Source organism: Typha angustifolia, chromosome 7, assembly GCF_048772165.1.
Source record: "Typha angustifolia cultivar Huaian chromosome 7, ASM4877216v1, whole genome shotgun sequence".
Classification (NCBI taxonomy): domain Eukaryota; kingdom Viridiplantae; phylum Streptophyta; class Magnoliopsida; order Poales; family Typhaceae; genus Typha; species Typha angustifolia.
The window spans coordinates 14,175,330-14,192,278 of NC_133245.1; the positions used below are offsets into that span (position 1 = coordinate 14,175,330).

At 34.3% G+C, this 16,949-nt stretch overlaps 1 protein-coding gene across 3 annotated transcripts in view; it reads right to left on the minus strand.

Moving 5' to 3' along the window:
- Positions 1–1,322: 1,322 nt before the first annotated feature.
- The window catches only part of LOC140763769 (regulator of nonsense transcripts UPF2), a 32,054-nt gene continuing 16,427 nt past the window's right edge, over positions 1,323–16,949 (minus strand). For all 3 annotated transcript variants that reach the window (XM_073102112.1, XM_073102110.1, XM_073102111.1), the window contains 8 exons: positions 15,570–15,854; positions 15,288–15,485; positions 13,628–13,729; positions 13,163–13,414; positions 12,847–13,065; positions 12,289–12,459; positions 10,282–10,467; positions 1,323–3,018 (listed from right to left, as the gene is read on the minus strand). In XM_073102112.1, coding sequence (XP_072958213.1) covers positions 2,032–3,018; positions 10,282–10,467; positions 12,289–12,459; positions 12,847–13,065; positions 13,163–13,414; positions 13,628–13,729; positions 15,288–15,485; positions 15,570–15,854 — 2,400 coding nt within the window. In that variant the 3' untranslated portion in view covers positions 1,323–2,031. The remainder of the gene's footprint in view (positions 3,019–10,281; positions 10,468–12,288; positions 12,460–12,846; positions 13,066–13,162; positions 13,415–13,627; positions 13,730–15,287; positions 15,486–15,569; positions 15,855–16,949) is intronic.

Consider the following 16,949-nt stretch of genomic DNA (forward strand, 5'->3'; position numbering starts at 1 on the left):
CCAATAGTATCATATGACGCAATAGAATCTAAATTGCTCATATCGATCATCCAAAGGGTCACATTTTGGCAAAAGAACTTCAAATGATTCCTTCTAAAAGCTAACATGGATGGCTAAAACCACTCATGGAGATTCCATAAATTGCAAAGTTATCATCTTAGTGCCATTGCAACTATGAGCGATAGTGCATGCTGCTTATTATAATTAGTTGAAGCGTGGAAGGAGATGTGGAGCAGCTTTAACTAATGGTTTACTTTCTAATGACAAATACAACATGGGTGGAATCCTAATGCATCATAAAGGTGTCCGTATAAAATGGCAGACAGGTTTAAGACTAGCAACTAAGGTACCAACATCAGCAGTACAAATTTGTGCAGATATAAAGATTCAATCTCTCTGTTTACTAGACTATGTTATTGTGTATATTGAACATATATAGTGAAACTTTCTTATGACTAAATCTTCTCGTTTTAGAATTTGTGATTCTCCACTATGTCCAACAAGGTCAACCTGTTTTTCTCAACAAAAAAAAAAAAAAAAAAAAAGCTAAGGCCAACCTATTCTCCTTTAAAGGTTTGCATTCAAGTTGTTAAATCAGTATCGTTGGAATTTGTACATGATACATTCAACCTGAGCTCCATTAAAAATTTGAGAACTATCTCATCAGCCAAGATAATTCTGAGTATTTGATAAATTTGGTTTAATCCAATGTATTCTAACAAGTTGTGTAACTAAGAGTAAATTACAAATTACCTATAATTACGCCGAAAATTAAACTACTCCTCTAAATTTTCATTTGTATTACTTTGTCACTTGTAATCCAAACTAATATAAAATCATTATATTTTTTTTTTCCAACCTTAACGAAAAAGTAAATTTTTTTTTTGTTTAAGAAAAAATATCCTGAGAATTTTCTCCTCAAAATAGACATCCAAATATTAGAATTGTTTTCTCCCTCTATTAAATCTATTCACCTTATCCCATTAGTCAAACTTATAATAAGTACATTTTCTTCCTCTTCTATCCTCTCGTACCTAAGATTACAAACTTCAATCTTAGTTATCATCTCCAAACAGATTATCTCTCCATCTTAGAAACAGTTGCACAAACAATGATATAAGTTACTATCAAGAGAGTAATAAGTAAATTGATGGTGATACAAATGGAGAAATGAAGGTGAGAAATTGGAATTTACCTAATATAGAAAGATTGATGGCAAAGGCCCAATAACCCAGCAACAAAATCTAGTAAACTTAAAAAAGAAGAAAGACATGATGATGCATAATGCTGCAATATGAAATACCGAAACAAAGGCACGAATGGGAATCTTAAAAGTTTTTTTTAAAAAAAGAGTAAGATATGACTCTTCCTAGTCTCAAGGGCAACAAGCTGCTGCAAGGCCAAATTCAGTCCTTCCATATTACACATCTCATGTTTCATATATACATACACAGATGAAAAATACAGGAACCTGAACATCCATGGCAAAATAAATTCACCACTGTTAACACTGAGGGGCTACTTCCAACAAAAGCATTTCTTCCTATATAACAGCATAATCTAGTGTATTTCTCCACACACAAACACACAAAAAGAAACAGGATAATCTAGTAGTACCATAATGTTTGCAACTACACAAATAATCCACATCATCCAGAAGATGAAGTCTGGTAAAGCAAACCAGCTATATCTTACACCAAACGATTGAAGCTTATAGTGTGCAGACGAGATAACTGATGGGTGCATCTTCAGCATGATAAAACCACTTATTTACAGAAACGACCAAGGCAATCTCTGATATCATCAAAAATGCCACTTGGACTTGCTTATGAGCGCTGAAAGCCTCATGCAACTCAACTTTAAATACTGTTGCCTGTAGTATCCTCTTCTTGATGGATTGCGCTATCCTACAATGACTGATAAGTTTCACCTGGGCTGTTAACTTTATTTCCTATGCCCCAACAGAAGTCATTTGTCTTGTTAACAAAAAGCAAATTTCGAAAAGCCAACCATGTAGTGACCATCGTTCACTCATCTCCTCCTCCCATAGCCATGATAGAACCCACCAGATGAATGGTGGCGCTGCCGAGTGCCACCCATTCTACTTGAAACGTCCCAACTACCACGGCCTGAAGGCCTGCTACTAGTGCCGCTACTCCCCTGGGTCCAGTTACCAGTTTGTGATAGAACCCCATTTGACTCTTCCTCCTCCCTCTCATTGTACTCTAGAATCCTGCGCTTGATACTCTGCTTCTCCTCCAGCTCAGCAGCCTCCTGCTGCTTTGTGCTCTGAACTAACGAGCAGTCCCGAGGTATATACATCTGCTTAGTTTGCTGCTTATTTCCCCTCTTCACCAGCACCTTCACACGCACCTTGTTGTTAGCTCCAGTGGTGCCACCCTCTTCATCCATAGTTTCCTCCCCACTCTCCCCCTCGGTGGCCCTTGGATCTTTAGACCCTTCAAAAACATTCATCGGTATCATCATGTTCAAAGTAGGCCTTGCCCGCAGCTCCAGCTTCCGTGATTCCAAGCTCTCCTGCATCAGGGCCCTCAGCTCTCGGTCAAAGTCCTCTTCCTCCTTGGGATCAACCTCGACCACCTTCTGTCTGACTTGTACACTGTCCTCCTCATCAGAACCAGCTGCCCCCCCATCATCCTCATCATCGTCACTTTCAGACCCATCATCTGACTTTTCCTCATACAAGAGCTCTTCCTCATCTTCATTTCCATCCTGATCTATGCTTCCACCCTCTGAATAGCTCTCGCTGTCTGCAGCTTCTTCGTGGCTCCCACCATTTTCCTCAATTCCATTTGCTGACCCCTTGCCATTGGCTGTGATGGCAGTAGAAGTTGTTCGGAGAGAAACTTTCTGAGATTCACTGTCCGAGTGCTTCTCACCACTACTCTTCTCAGTTGAGGACATGCGTTCACTTTCTTCAAGTTCAATTAGCGCTGCATTAACTTCTTCAATGGATGAATACCTGGCCATGTTTGGTCGTAACTCAGCAAATATGTCCTGCAATGGTCGAACAAATGAGAATGTGCACTAATCTACAACTGATAGGGTAATATATGAAAAGACTTCGTATATTTGAATCATATAGGGAGGGATTTTCAAGAAAGGGCAATTGACTCAAATTGTTTTAAACTCTTAAGTTGGTTAAACTCAAATTGTTGCACTTGATTTTCTTGTTCATATTCTTCATTTGCTTCAAAATTAAAACCATCATAATGTTCTTTTGAAGTTTGGATATATAAGTCATTAAATCCAACAAATAATTTTAGGATTTTGAAAGTCCGAGAACTCGAGTGAAGCAAAACTCTAAAATTTCCTTTGTTTTCTGATATAGTGTCTAGGCGACATAATAACATTGGAAGCTTAATCTACCCGCTGTTACAAATTTTCATGCCTTACTAACACAATAAACATCCATTGACATTGACATGTATTTAAGACCACATATTATCTTCAAGGTATCTTTCTATTCCTCAAGGGGGTGTTACATTTGGCTGCTAACTGCAATCGTGCAAGAGCCCTTCCCTCCCTCACACACGTCGTGCCTATTCTCTATCAAATGTTACGTTATGTAGCTCCAAGAGAAAAAGCTTTCCTATACGAGTTTCCCATCAGGGTGGACCTTACCATCTTGCAACTCAGCGGTAGTATCTGTACTCTTCATCTCTCCAATTTCCCCTCCTTTATTACTTGTATATCATAATAACAAAGCAAGAGTCCATCAGTCTCGAGCAATCTAACAAGATTGCTCTCTTCCAGCTTCCTTCAGATGAAAAGTAGAGGCCATATCTAGAGCTTGAGATTCACTTGAATAACATAGAGAGTCATCGAACCATAACTGGTGCCAACATCTAAGCCCTCAATAGAATATGGGAAATCCTAGTCCACACACTCATACAAGATTATCTTGTTCAACATTGAAATCTTGCAGTATAAAGTCAGGCAAAGGCTCAAGGTTACTATAGTCGGTGGCAACTTCTAACCCCTCATTATACCCTGAGAAATCCTAGTCCACTATTGTATACTTGCTTACACTAGATGATCTTTTTTGACCTTGAGAGGTCTGCTTCAGATCCCTCTCCCATGGTTTGGCCACATGTGATGTTAGAAGTGTAAAGGTAACCTGCCTTCAGTTCAGTCGCATGATTAAAGAAATGAAGAAATCTAAGCTGGTGTGCACAGAGTGCAGCCCAAGAACAGCGAGACAGAAATATCAACAAGCTGTTCATGCATATAATAGTGGCTCTCATTGCACTTGTACTGGGTTGTCAATTGTAACCGAAGTATAACAACATCTGCAAACTATTCTTCACATGAAAGGATGGCCAAAAGGGAAAAAAAACAAAGGTAAAAAAAGTAAAAGATGGCTGAATGAGATATAATTATAATCTCGTATCCTTGTACTAAGGCACTTTCAATGTACTTGTCTTGCATGCTTCCATCATAATTGTATTGAATCTGATTTTTAGTCTCTCATAGTGATAACTCCTTACCTGTCATGATAAGGAGAATAAACCTAGTCATAAACTTATAATTTGTACAGTGGCATTTGGTTAGAGTCCAAGGATTTTTCTTGAACCCGTTCAGGGAATGCTAATCATACATAGTAACCAAACGGTATACCAAAGTGTTTCAAAGGTTACCTAGACTTAGGCCTGCCTTCGGCCTTAAATTTATCCCAGACCATGTCCAAAAGGTGAGAGAGACGGGAGAAATAAAATGGATCTAACTGTGCTGCCGTCGCAGTCCCTCGTCTTTGCCCTGCGTGCCCTAGTCGTCGGGAGGAAGAAGATTACTCAAATGGATTGAAAAGATAAGGATCTGCACCACTGAAACTTTCATCTTGAGCCGTTAAGAGCTTTCAAAAGCTTGTCTTTCAACCTCTATTAGGGCAAAGAGACAGAAAGAGAGGAGGACGACGAAGCAGGCAAGAGGGCAACAACTTCATAGTAACGCTCTCTACCACTACTCGCCTTCTCTGGCCGCTTTGCTCGATGCTAAAGGTGAGAGGAGGGGTGTGGCATCCCTCATTCCACATGCCGGTACTACATTGACAATGGACATGCCAGTAGACCTGAGCATCCTAATAATGACACATCTATTCCAAATTCTCCAAATTCCCACATCAAAATTAACCCCGCAACCACCTTTACAAGTAAGCCCGCAAGCAGCTTTATAAACCTATAACCATGCAGACTTCTTCAAAAAAAAAAGGAAGAAAAAAACGAAACATTATATGTAAGCCCTCAACCATACAGACTTCTTCCCAGAAAAAGACAGACACTTTACTCATGTAAGCCCACAACCATGTGAACTTCTTTAAAATATAAAAAACCATCATTTTAAAAATAATTGATAATAATATTTCTGTACTAAAATACTTCAAAGTCAAAAGAAATTTTGGTCCATTTATACAACATATCCTCAATTTCCCTCCAAAACCAATATTCTTTTACTTTTTTATATCACTTCAAAGATAACAATAACGTATGCCCAGTAATGACAGGGCACTTGCCATGCCAGTAATGATAGGACACTTGGCATAAGGTGTGCCATGGGTGCGTGCTGTTACCGTCGCGTGCAGGACATTGTGCAAATATTAAGCCTTTTTTATAAAAAAAATTTTATTTCCATCAATCATCATCAAATCAATGTCATTTTCTTAATAAACATGATATGACATGTGAAATCCTTTTTTTTATTTTTCTTATTTTCATCAATTAACTAGTAGTCAAGCTAGATCTTTACGACCAGTTACTATCAATTGATCCCTTAGAAGGCTTAAATAAATGATGATGATGATAAGAATAGAGATGATAATGACAATGATAATATTGGTGATGTTGATAATGATAACAAAGAGACTCAGTGGCGGTGATGATAAAGATAAAATATGCATCCCTACTACACAACCTTCTTAAAGAGATTATCTTTACAAAAAAAACTTCACGAATACCACCCAAGATCAAGACCATGAGGCTAGACTTAGACAACCACAAGGTAGAATTTATCAAGGTTTGTTAGATTAGGATCGGTGAGTTTTGGTTAAACTGGGTCAAATCCATTATGAATCTTACTCGGATTCGATCCGAGGACATCAACTATTGATGTCCCCATAACTCTCTCTCTCTCTCTTTCTCTCTTTCATTCTTTTCTTCTCTCTTTTGCTCTTTTATTCTTTCTTTCTTTCTTTCCTTAACATAATTATTATTTCTAACGAAGAGATCTAGATCCGGCGAACATCAACGAACTCCGATATTTTTTTTTAATTTTATTTCTTTATTTCTCTCAGTCTGTTAATTTCTTTCATTCTCCCCTTTTCTTCTCTTTTTTTTTCTCCTTCACTACACTATAATTTTTCACTTTTTTCTTTCTTTTTTTTCGTTTTTCCCCCCTCTATCTAATCTCTTCTTCTTTTCAGTGAAAGTTAGCAGAATGTTTTTTCTTTTGGTTTTCTTCTCTCTAAACTCTTCTTTTTCTTCTCTCTCCATCGCTTACTGATTTTTTTCACGTAATTACTTTCCAAAATCCAAGTTGTTCTTTGCTAAATTTGCTGAATCATTTAATTTTCTGAAATTGTTATTAAATATCTGCTGAATTATTTAACTTGCTGAATTATATGATTTGCATCAATTGTGATTAAATATTTGCTGAATTTGAGATTAAATATTTGCTAAATTATATTTTTAATTTGATCTCTGTTTACATTAAAATTAAAATATTCTAAAAGAAAAGTCACAATATACTGACATTGGCGGGTAACAATCATCCCTCTTAGGCCTTAACCAAAACAAAAAGTGTGTCAAATACAACTGGTGTGAAAAGAAAAATGAGAGACGATGTTAGCCATCTGAAAGAATATTTGGCTAAATGGCAAGACCCAAATTAGTTTGAAAGTCAAAAGAGACATGTTGGCTCGTCTAATAAGCAAAAAAGAAAGATAAAAAAAAACTGCACAAAGAAGAGAGTCAATAATTTGTTAAGAATTAATGTATGACTATGAAAATATTGATAAGATAACAATGAATAAAATAAGGAGAATGGTGAGGAGAGAAAAATAAGAACAATGAAAGAGAGTAAAAATACACAAAAGATAAGGAAATAAGAAGTAATGGTGGTAGCTTTCAAAGATCTAGATCAGTTTATATGTAAGAGAAATAGAATATGGGGACAGTAGTCCTAGGACTCCATCAAAGTTTGAAACTAATTGACTGATGCATACATATCTTCAAAAAAAAAAGAGTCGTACATAGACTACTATTAAGACAGCTCTCAAAGGGATAAAAATGTAAAAAACATATTAGTAAGATTATCTCTAATTTTTTATTCTACAATCATACTCATTTCAATGTAACTGATAACCATTATTATCATACAATAGTAAATGCTATCTAATCAGTAGAGCTAGATGTTCCGTCTCCTAGTTTAAAAAAATATTCCTACTAAATGGTTTAACTTAGAGGTAGATGAGTTCCAAACTTATATTGAAACTTTTAAAAAGTATTGAGAAAATTTTAGTTGTACACTAATATATGATGGGTAAACTACACAGAACAGAAAATGTATAATTAGTTCCCTAGTGTACTCAAGCACGAGGACAATATTTTTAAAATATATGGATGCTACCGCTCATTTTAAAAATGTAAATTATATTTTTCGATTGATGGATGAGATAGCAAAAAAAATTTGTAAAAAAAAAGATAGTCCAAGTGATTATTGATAATAGGGCAAATTATAAAATCACTAAGCAATTACTTATGATAAAAATATAATATTTATATTGGACGTCATGTGCTACACATTGTCTTGATCTCATATTGGAAGATGTTGCCAAATATCCTGAAATTTGCAGTCATACATGAAAGTCAGGGATTCACAAATCATATATAATTATGGTTAGGTTCTTAATTTACAGATTTGCTACTGATTTAAAAGTATTAGAGAGCATAATGCGATATAAAAATAAAATTATGCGAGTATTTACACTACCGGAGAGGTCTACAAAAATTAAAAATATAAAACCTAAAAATAAAAGTTTAATTGAAGCTTTGAAGAATATGACTCTTAAAACTATATTTTGGCATAATGTTATAATTGTCACCGCAGTATTTGAGCCTTTTATCAAGATATTATGACTTGTAAACAATGACGACAAGTCTGAAATGAGTCTCTCATACAAGGTTATGGACATAGCAAAAGAGTTGATAAAAACAAATACAGACAAAAATTATAAAAAGTGGTGGATGTTAATTGACTCTAGATGGAACAAACAACTACATAGAAATATACACACTGATGATAAGCATTAGTTTATTATTATTTTTTATTTAAGTATTTCAAAGTTTAAATGCTTACAAATTTTAAATTATAAATTTCTGCAAGATAACTTAAAATTTCAATTCTCTACAAATATCAATAATGATACTGAAGTCTTGCTAGGAGTTAGGAAAGTTATTAACAGATTAAAATTTGAGATTCATAAACAAATCTTTTGCGATAAAGAAGTGAGTAATTAGTCAATTAAATAATCTTAGTATTATTTGTTTCAAGTTTTAAAAAATCAATTTCTTACAAATGTATACAATAATATATTTAAAATCAATTTCTTACAAAATGTATACAATAATATATTTTAAATAAAAAATATAAATTGAGAGTTGGCTAACTTAATAATTCTAAAATTGCTACAGATAACAGTCCAGTTAAATAGTGATTCATTTATGGAGGAAAGGAGACACCAAATTTGACATTAATAGCAAAGATTTTAAGTCAAACTGTGTCTTTATTATAGAATAAAAAAAATTAGACTACCTTCTCTTCGATCCACACCAAAACACGTAATCAATTGACAATAAAAAGATTAGATAAATTAGTTTTCTGTTATTATAATATGGGATTAAGTGAAAAAAATTTAAAAAGGAAGATAAAATAATCAGCTAATTAATTTAAAATCATGTTTTTAATGAAAGACTCCCTGACTTTATAAATCAGAGAAGTGGAGGATAGATTATTAGATAATACGAGACGTCCGAGAGTGAAAGATAGTATAGCTATCAATGCCAGCAATAACCTTGATGATCCTAATAACGCATCTGGTGGTGAAATCGTCTCTTCCATATTTGATGAAAAAAATCAAGAAAGCATAGCAATTTAAAACAGAAAAACTAAGAATGTACATACATATCAACGACATCATTATCAGGATATTGTTTCATATGACTATGGTTCATTAAATATTCATTGTTTAGAGCTATTAAAAGATCCATATGTCTCAGTATCTTCAATATCCTTAGACATAAAATCCACATATTGATTATTATTCTCCTCAAAGATAATAGCATCCATTTAATATAAATAATATGATACAATCACTCTTTGGAGCACCAGGCCCTAGATACCCTAGACATAATTATTTATAAACTTAAGATAATTATAATAACGACGATTAAAGAGATTTACAAAAGCCAACTCGATATTTATTAAAGTTTTGACTTTTGAGTAAGTACTTTTCTTAATTTTTAGGGTTCATATGTAAATAATTATTATTTTATTATTCTTCTATCATATTTTCTAAATTTTTAGAAATTTTCCTGTATTTTTAGATAATATTTAGAATTTAACGTAATTAAAAAAAAGCCTGATCCAATCGGGGCAACCAATACGATAGATTGGGCCGATATGTATCGTTTTCTTAAAAAGCCGATCCCGATCTTGATCCGACGAATTTATCAAAGACAAATGAAAGGAAATAGACCATTTCAAACTCAACATGATAAAAGCTAGATAAGAAGACTTGAAGATAAAGAAAAATTGTATTTCATTTATATTAGTAAAAATAGCACAGGTATGAGCATACCAAGTAGATGAACTAAAAAGTTAAACAATAGAAAGAAAGGAAATGAACCTATCACGATCATCAACTGTTAGAGAAAGAATTGCTTTGTCATTTGTCATCACAACAAACATATCTAGCATCGAATAAATTTACACACATTTACTTATGCAGTACAAGGAAAATTTTCCAAATATACAGGATGACAATACAGATTTAGTACTCAAGAGTATCTGACTACATAAAATAGCTTAAAATGTACTCAAATGTGTCATATATAAGATTCAAATTTCTTAAAGAATGGACTGCACATAAAAATAGTCATAAACATGTATGGAGGCTTATAGGAAATACCTGATGTTCACAAATACAAAATTTGAGAGAAGTACAAGAACAATACGGCATTACTAAGAGGAGACAAGACAACTAACCTGAATATCAAACTCAATATCAAGTGGTATTGGACCTTTGCTAAGAGCATATCTTTGAAAATATATCAGAAACCTATCGAGTTTTCGTTTAGAAGAGCCTTTGCCAAAATAATGACCACATGTCTGCAGAAGTGTTATGATCATCCTGATCCGGAAACAATCTTCTGGCGGATCCAGTGTGTCTTGCTTTACGAGAAGGAAAACAAAAACAACACAGAATTATTAAACTATCAATTTATTTGAAAAGAATGACAAGATTAAGCAAACAAGTTAAATAAGACAACGAAACATTGAAACTTAATGTATTTTCATGATTCCATACTAATCAATACCTAATACTTATCCTTAAATGATCAGTTCCATGAACATGTATTACTTCAATCCATTAAACTGAGATGCCCAAGTTAAAACACCTAATGCTTGGTTATCTTTCCCAAGTAAATATTTGGTGGCTTATATGTTTAAGCTTCTTCAGTGGATTCCACAATAGCAATCTTTTAAGTATCAAATAGGCTTTTATTAATGCTCGCGTGGCTTTATCCAAGTTATAATCTTGACTTCTTAACAAGAAGAAAAGTTCATGATACAAGAAAAGAATGATGAGTGTAGCTTGGACATGCTTTCTCAAGTATACTGCTATTCTAAGCACTACATAATGATCCTGCTTCTTTTCATTTCTAAACAAGTGTCTAAGTCATTTGAGATTCCTAATATAGTCAGCCAGGGGAAACTTTAAATTGCTTATATTCTTTCCAATTTCCTCTACTTCCCGTAGCATGCATTGTTTTTGACAAATTTCTATCTTGGGGACACTGCTTTCACCTGAGATTGAAGCAAGCAGCGCCACTTAGGTGTATATTGTCTCAACCTTTTTCTTCAGATTAATTTTGTACGATGAAACTGCTTTGAGTTAATATCAGATATTGCAAAATGGACACTGAGATGGCCCATAATGCTTGTTATATTCCTCATCTCGCAGATCTATTATAAGATTTCACATCTTTATATTTACTCTATCTAAATATTTTACTTCTGGGATGCTTGACTTCCAAGCTTTTGCTTAGGGCCACCTAGCATCTAGCCATTAGGTAGTCCACTGTCTAACTATACATGACCGATAATGATTCGGCACTTGCCAACACGGTACTGAGTTGATCTTTGATATGGCATCCCTCACATCCAGAATCAATGCAGTATCCAATTTCCATATGTTAAAGGCATCTATTGTGTGTGATTGTGGACTTTATCAAGGAACATCCAATCATTCTGAACTCGCCACCAAGGTCTCAGAATTGATCTTGGCCATATCACATCCCTCACCCACAACCAGAATCAATGCAGTCTCCATTGATTAAGGCATCTACCATATCATCATATGTGATTGCAATGTTGAATTTACAGAAAAACATCCCCACATTATGCTATAGTACAAATACTCGAGTGTTTGGTAAGTGACACAATAAGATTAAGGCCATAATAGATTGTTTCACTTGTCAATGAGATGAAGAAACTAGGCCTAAAACTATAGCATTGCTTAACAGGAAAAATACAGGAACACATGTGAATGAGAATCACATATTTCCTGGTCCTTCTTGCATATAAAATTACTAATTGACAATAAGAATCCCATAATCCATCTACAGAAAACTAGGCAACTCTAGAGGAAAACATAGGTGAGAAAAGCATAGTCATTCTTATTGCAAACAATTCTCCTCAAACTTTTACCAAAGTATGAAAATTTTTATCTCAAACTTTTGCCAAAATATGAAAATTTCAGCACATATACTTTGATTGTGTTGCAGATCTAGGATTGACTAATATTATTCTACTAGGACAACAAGCCTCATACTTGGTGGAATATCCTAATCATAATATCAACTGGCAAGAGCAGCTACTTAGACTACATAAAGATAACAGTGCACTACATAACCATCAAAACTTGAGAGTAAAAATCTACCGAGAGAAATAGACAAACTAATTTGTAAAATTACAATGAAAAATACTTACTTCTGGAGTTCCATGACCAAAAGCAATAATCAGGTAAAGTGTTTCAAATATTACTGATGAATCAATATGCTCATAGTTGTATAACTCTCCCAAGAACCGCATGTGGGCAAGGCGACTTTGCTGCATACCATAGTCATTCAACTCCAGCCCAACTCTAATCTCTTCTAGGACCTGAAATTTTTTAAAGTAAGATTCTATACTACTCCGAAGAATTCATTCATGAACATTAAGATTACAAGGAGTACACGTAACTGAAAAAAGAAAAAACATAAAGGTCCTATGATCAAGAAATGAGCAGCAGATTTAAAAAGACACAGAATTTCAGACTTATTTTTCGCATCCCAATCAAGTAAGATTCAGTTAACCATCAAATTCTTGAACCTAAGAAGAGATTTCTTAAATTCCTAAAGAAATGAAGATACATATATTATAGCCTAATTGGTAGGTGGCTGATCATCATCAGCCTAATTGTAGAATAAACTTACAAATTTTCAAATGCTAATTTACTTGGAAAATGACAATATATATGAACTAAAGTCCCTAACTGAGAAAACGAACCTCATCTACTACTGCTACTGCGAAGTCGTCATGATAGCGACTAAGGCCAGCAGTGAGTAGAGCAATCAGATGTACTTGGCTGTACTTTCCCTTGTGAACCTTCAGAAAACACTTTAAAATATAGTGCTCACACTCTGACCAAGGTAACTTACGCAGCTGGCGAAGAACATGCTCGACCGTCGACTTGTCAAGATCTGAGAAAAGCAATTTTCTTATGTACTGCAATAAAAAAAATATTTGTCAGCTTTAATAAATAAAAGGATAGTTAGACTTGAACAAGATAACCGAGAAGAAACATAATGAATGGAATACTCACCTGATGCAGTGGAGGTCGAACTTTAGAAACTCGAGCAGATCTTTCTGGTGGTTTGCACAAGTAGTAAGCATTTTCTACAAGTGTGCTATGACGTGGATCCAAATTCTTGACATTTTTCAAACGCATCAATATCTCTAACATGTTTGCCATACGTATTGTAGTTTCCGGCGATCGATAGAGAAAACGTCCACATGTCTCAAGAAGGTTGCAAGCAACATCTATGTTATGATGGGTGAAGTCATCTAGACAGGCCTGAAATAATAAACGCAAATCTCAAGTAACCAGAATCTATTCAAGTATGATTCTTTGCTTCACAATAGATTTAAAATTGATTTTGCCACTGATTAAAGATACGAGCCAACCAAAGAAGTTCCATTTCTGGATGAGAAACTAGGAAGTATAGGAATTGAAAGCTGATCTAAGGAACCTAGCAGATTTACATCATCAGTGCAAGGGAATGCATACCTTCAAACAACTAAAAACAAGACCTGCAGGTGCAATTTTAAATTTGCACAACTCCCCAATGAATCTTATGTTCTTTATCTTAGTCTCGATGTTGGTCTGATCCTGAAATATGGATAACAGATAAGTGATTCCAGCAAAGAGAAAGATATTGCAAAAATATAATGACCGAAAATCTTACTGGTTTCCATATATTACTAATTAGTACCACTAAATATGTTTGGACTGTAAAGGAGAATTAATGTGCTTATCAGAGGAGAGGTTTGAATAGAGGTGAACTGTAACTTTTTATCAACTAAACAGATTCATGTCAGAAGGCCTGCTAAGATTAGCATACCTAATAGCACTATGATATGATCACTTTGGGGCTGGTGTTGGTGCTCGGGACAGATCTAAAACTAGAGCTTTGGAGGGCAATGTCAACCGATCTAACCATCTGAAAAGGTCGAAATTAGGGTTGGTTGTTCTCTTGGAAGTAAGGAATCCATTACAACCAAAATCACAGTGATCGGAGGTGTAGATAAAATGTTATGATGGAAATACTGACCGAAGGTCAGAATGTGGCATGATGGACATGGGTGGAAGAAGGTGGAATAATGGCTACGATTAGGGTTTTGGAAGATGGTAACGATACCGATAGTGGAGATGAAATATAAAGCTAGACAAGAGAGAAGACGGTAGACCGATCCTTGATAAGCAAGCGGGCACAGTCAGATAGAGGGAGGAAGAAGACGACGCCTAATAATGGCTGCCGTGGGAGGAAGGAGATAGGAGGAGAGAGAGAGAGGAGAGATATAAAGAAAAGCATTAATAATTTTTCATAGATTTAATCAAGCTGCCTTCCACATATTTAGAAGCTAACCTAACAACTAAACAAACAAGAAATAACCCATATACAATCCATCCTCGCCGTGGGGCGTTCGACAGGCACGAGGCCGTTCGAACGCACAAAAACAGTATTATATATATGCGAACAGGTGCAGGCATTCAAACGCACAAAAGCAGTGCTCTGTATATGCGAACGAGTGTAGGCGTTCAAATGGATCTTCCTAGTGTTCGAACGCCCTAGTTAGAAAATCTTATTTTTTTTCAAAAACAAATATGATTCAATTTGAAGCGGGTTGGTCAAGTCTAATCCGTATCACTATAACACAATAATTTCCAGCACTGTACATGAAAGAACATAGATTTAAAATACAAGTAACCTAATAGAAAAAACCTCAGTTGCCAAGAAAAGGTTATCATTAATATATACGGACTTCATAATTTATAAATAATTGATTGCAGTATATCAATATATCGATTAGGAAAAGGATTTTACCCATTGAATTTGCCAACCGATTCAAGGTGGAGAGATAAAAAGTCCTCCCAGCAATTTTCAACTTTTGATGAGGTTTTACACAACCCTATGCGTATTCAATGGCTTCAAAAGTGTTTTAACTCTTTCCTCAAAGATCCCCCATTCACTTGTAAAATAAATTCAATACTAATATAGCTATGCTAATTTTTAATACTAGTATAAACGCTTATTATAGCATAAGCTATTCTTGACTAAAGATGGGTCTCATGCTGGTAGAACTTACTCCATGCACAAGAAGTGATAAATTAGTAAAAAAAAATGGGGGGAACAATTAATGAACTAAACCATGAAAGCAGCACGCACCTTCTTATTTATCAAAAAGTTAAACTCCTCTTCCAACATGGACAAAAGCATATTGGGAACATCCTTCATACATGTTGACAACGTAGCGACCATTCGAGAATAGTACGGTAAGAGTTCCAAGGAAGTCCTTGGAACATTGAACAAAGCCCGCACAAGTTTCTTTCGATTTGCTTTTGTATTTAAGTAGCAAAATTCTACCTGAAGAAATGAATATTGTCAAAAGAAATTCTGCTTAGCTATTATAAATAGAGATTATACACAAGAAAGACAATTGATGATTACCGTTAACTGATCAATAAGATCACGGCTTACACAACCTGGAAGCCTCTGTAACAGACCATCCAAGCTTGTGCCATCAGGGCCTTTTACTTTATCTTTTTCACTTTCTCCTTTTCTTTCAGCTTCTTTTTCTTTAGATTTATCTTTCTCAGAATCCTTTGCCTTCTCCCTATCTTTGTCATCTCTTTCTTTACCTCTTTCATCTGCCTTTCTCTCCACCAGAGTTTCAGAGTCAACAGAAGGCTCAGCATTATCCGGCAGTTCAATTTCCGTCTCCACAGGAGCTTCCTTTAAACCAAATTTCATAAACAAAACCATATCTAATGGTAGGTATAATGCAAAGAAATTTTATTAAGAAAGAAGCCATAAAAAGATAGAATAATAAATGATCAAACATAAAAAGCCATCAAATAAGTAGCCTTTTGGTGGCAAGAAGGCAGAGAATGACATCAAAAAATTTTACAAGGAATAGGAGTGTGACCATTTAAAAATTATAAGAAAAAGCCTACTATAAGACAAATCAGATACTGAAACAAATTTATAATTTTATTTTTCTTCTTGATCCTACAAGTTAACATACAGAGCAAAACAACAAGATTGGTTAGCATAGTTAATATGGACCACATGTGCTCCTACTTATTGAGTATTCGAAATTTGGTACACCTTTGCATCCCATATTGCAGAACAATTGTTATATCATATTGATTATTAGTAGTTACCATAGACTTGTAAGCATAATTATTAGAACCAGACGGATGTTGACCCGATCAGAGGCCAGGTCATTGGATTATTGGTTCAATTAGTGGTTCACTTGATCGAATCGCCGATTTTTTTAAAAAATTAAAAATATATATATATAATTCTAAAAATACAAAAAATATCTTCCAAAATAGTATAAAATTGTATGTTTTTCCATCAAAATATATGTTATTTATATAAATACTCCCATTGTTACTTTTCAAAGAAAATCATTTAAGATGAAAAGATAAAAATACTATTAACTAAGAGAAATACTTGAAAACTAACATAAAGATATTCTTATAATTTTACGTTTAAATTGTTTAAATTTTAAAGATAGATTACTCCTAGAGGTATTCATACAATAACAGAATTTTAAAAGGTATACAGGCAAAAATTGTGTATTTTGAGCGATATTCAAGTAAAAATGAATTTTAGAGGGACATACAAGCAAATAAGGGCATTTTAAGGGTATATGTGCAAAAAAATTAATTTTAAAACACAAATATGTTATAAACTAAACATTTTTAAAATTTAAGACTAAAATACCATTAAGATATAGAATAAAAAAATTGATATTAAGTATTTGACCCTATCGATTGGCCAAGATTCAGCCGAGTTGCATGAATCATTGTTTCAACTGCT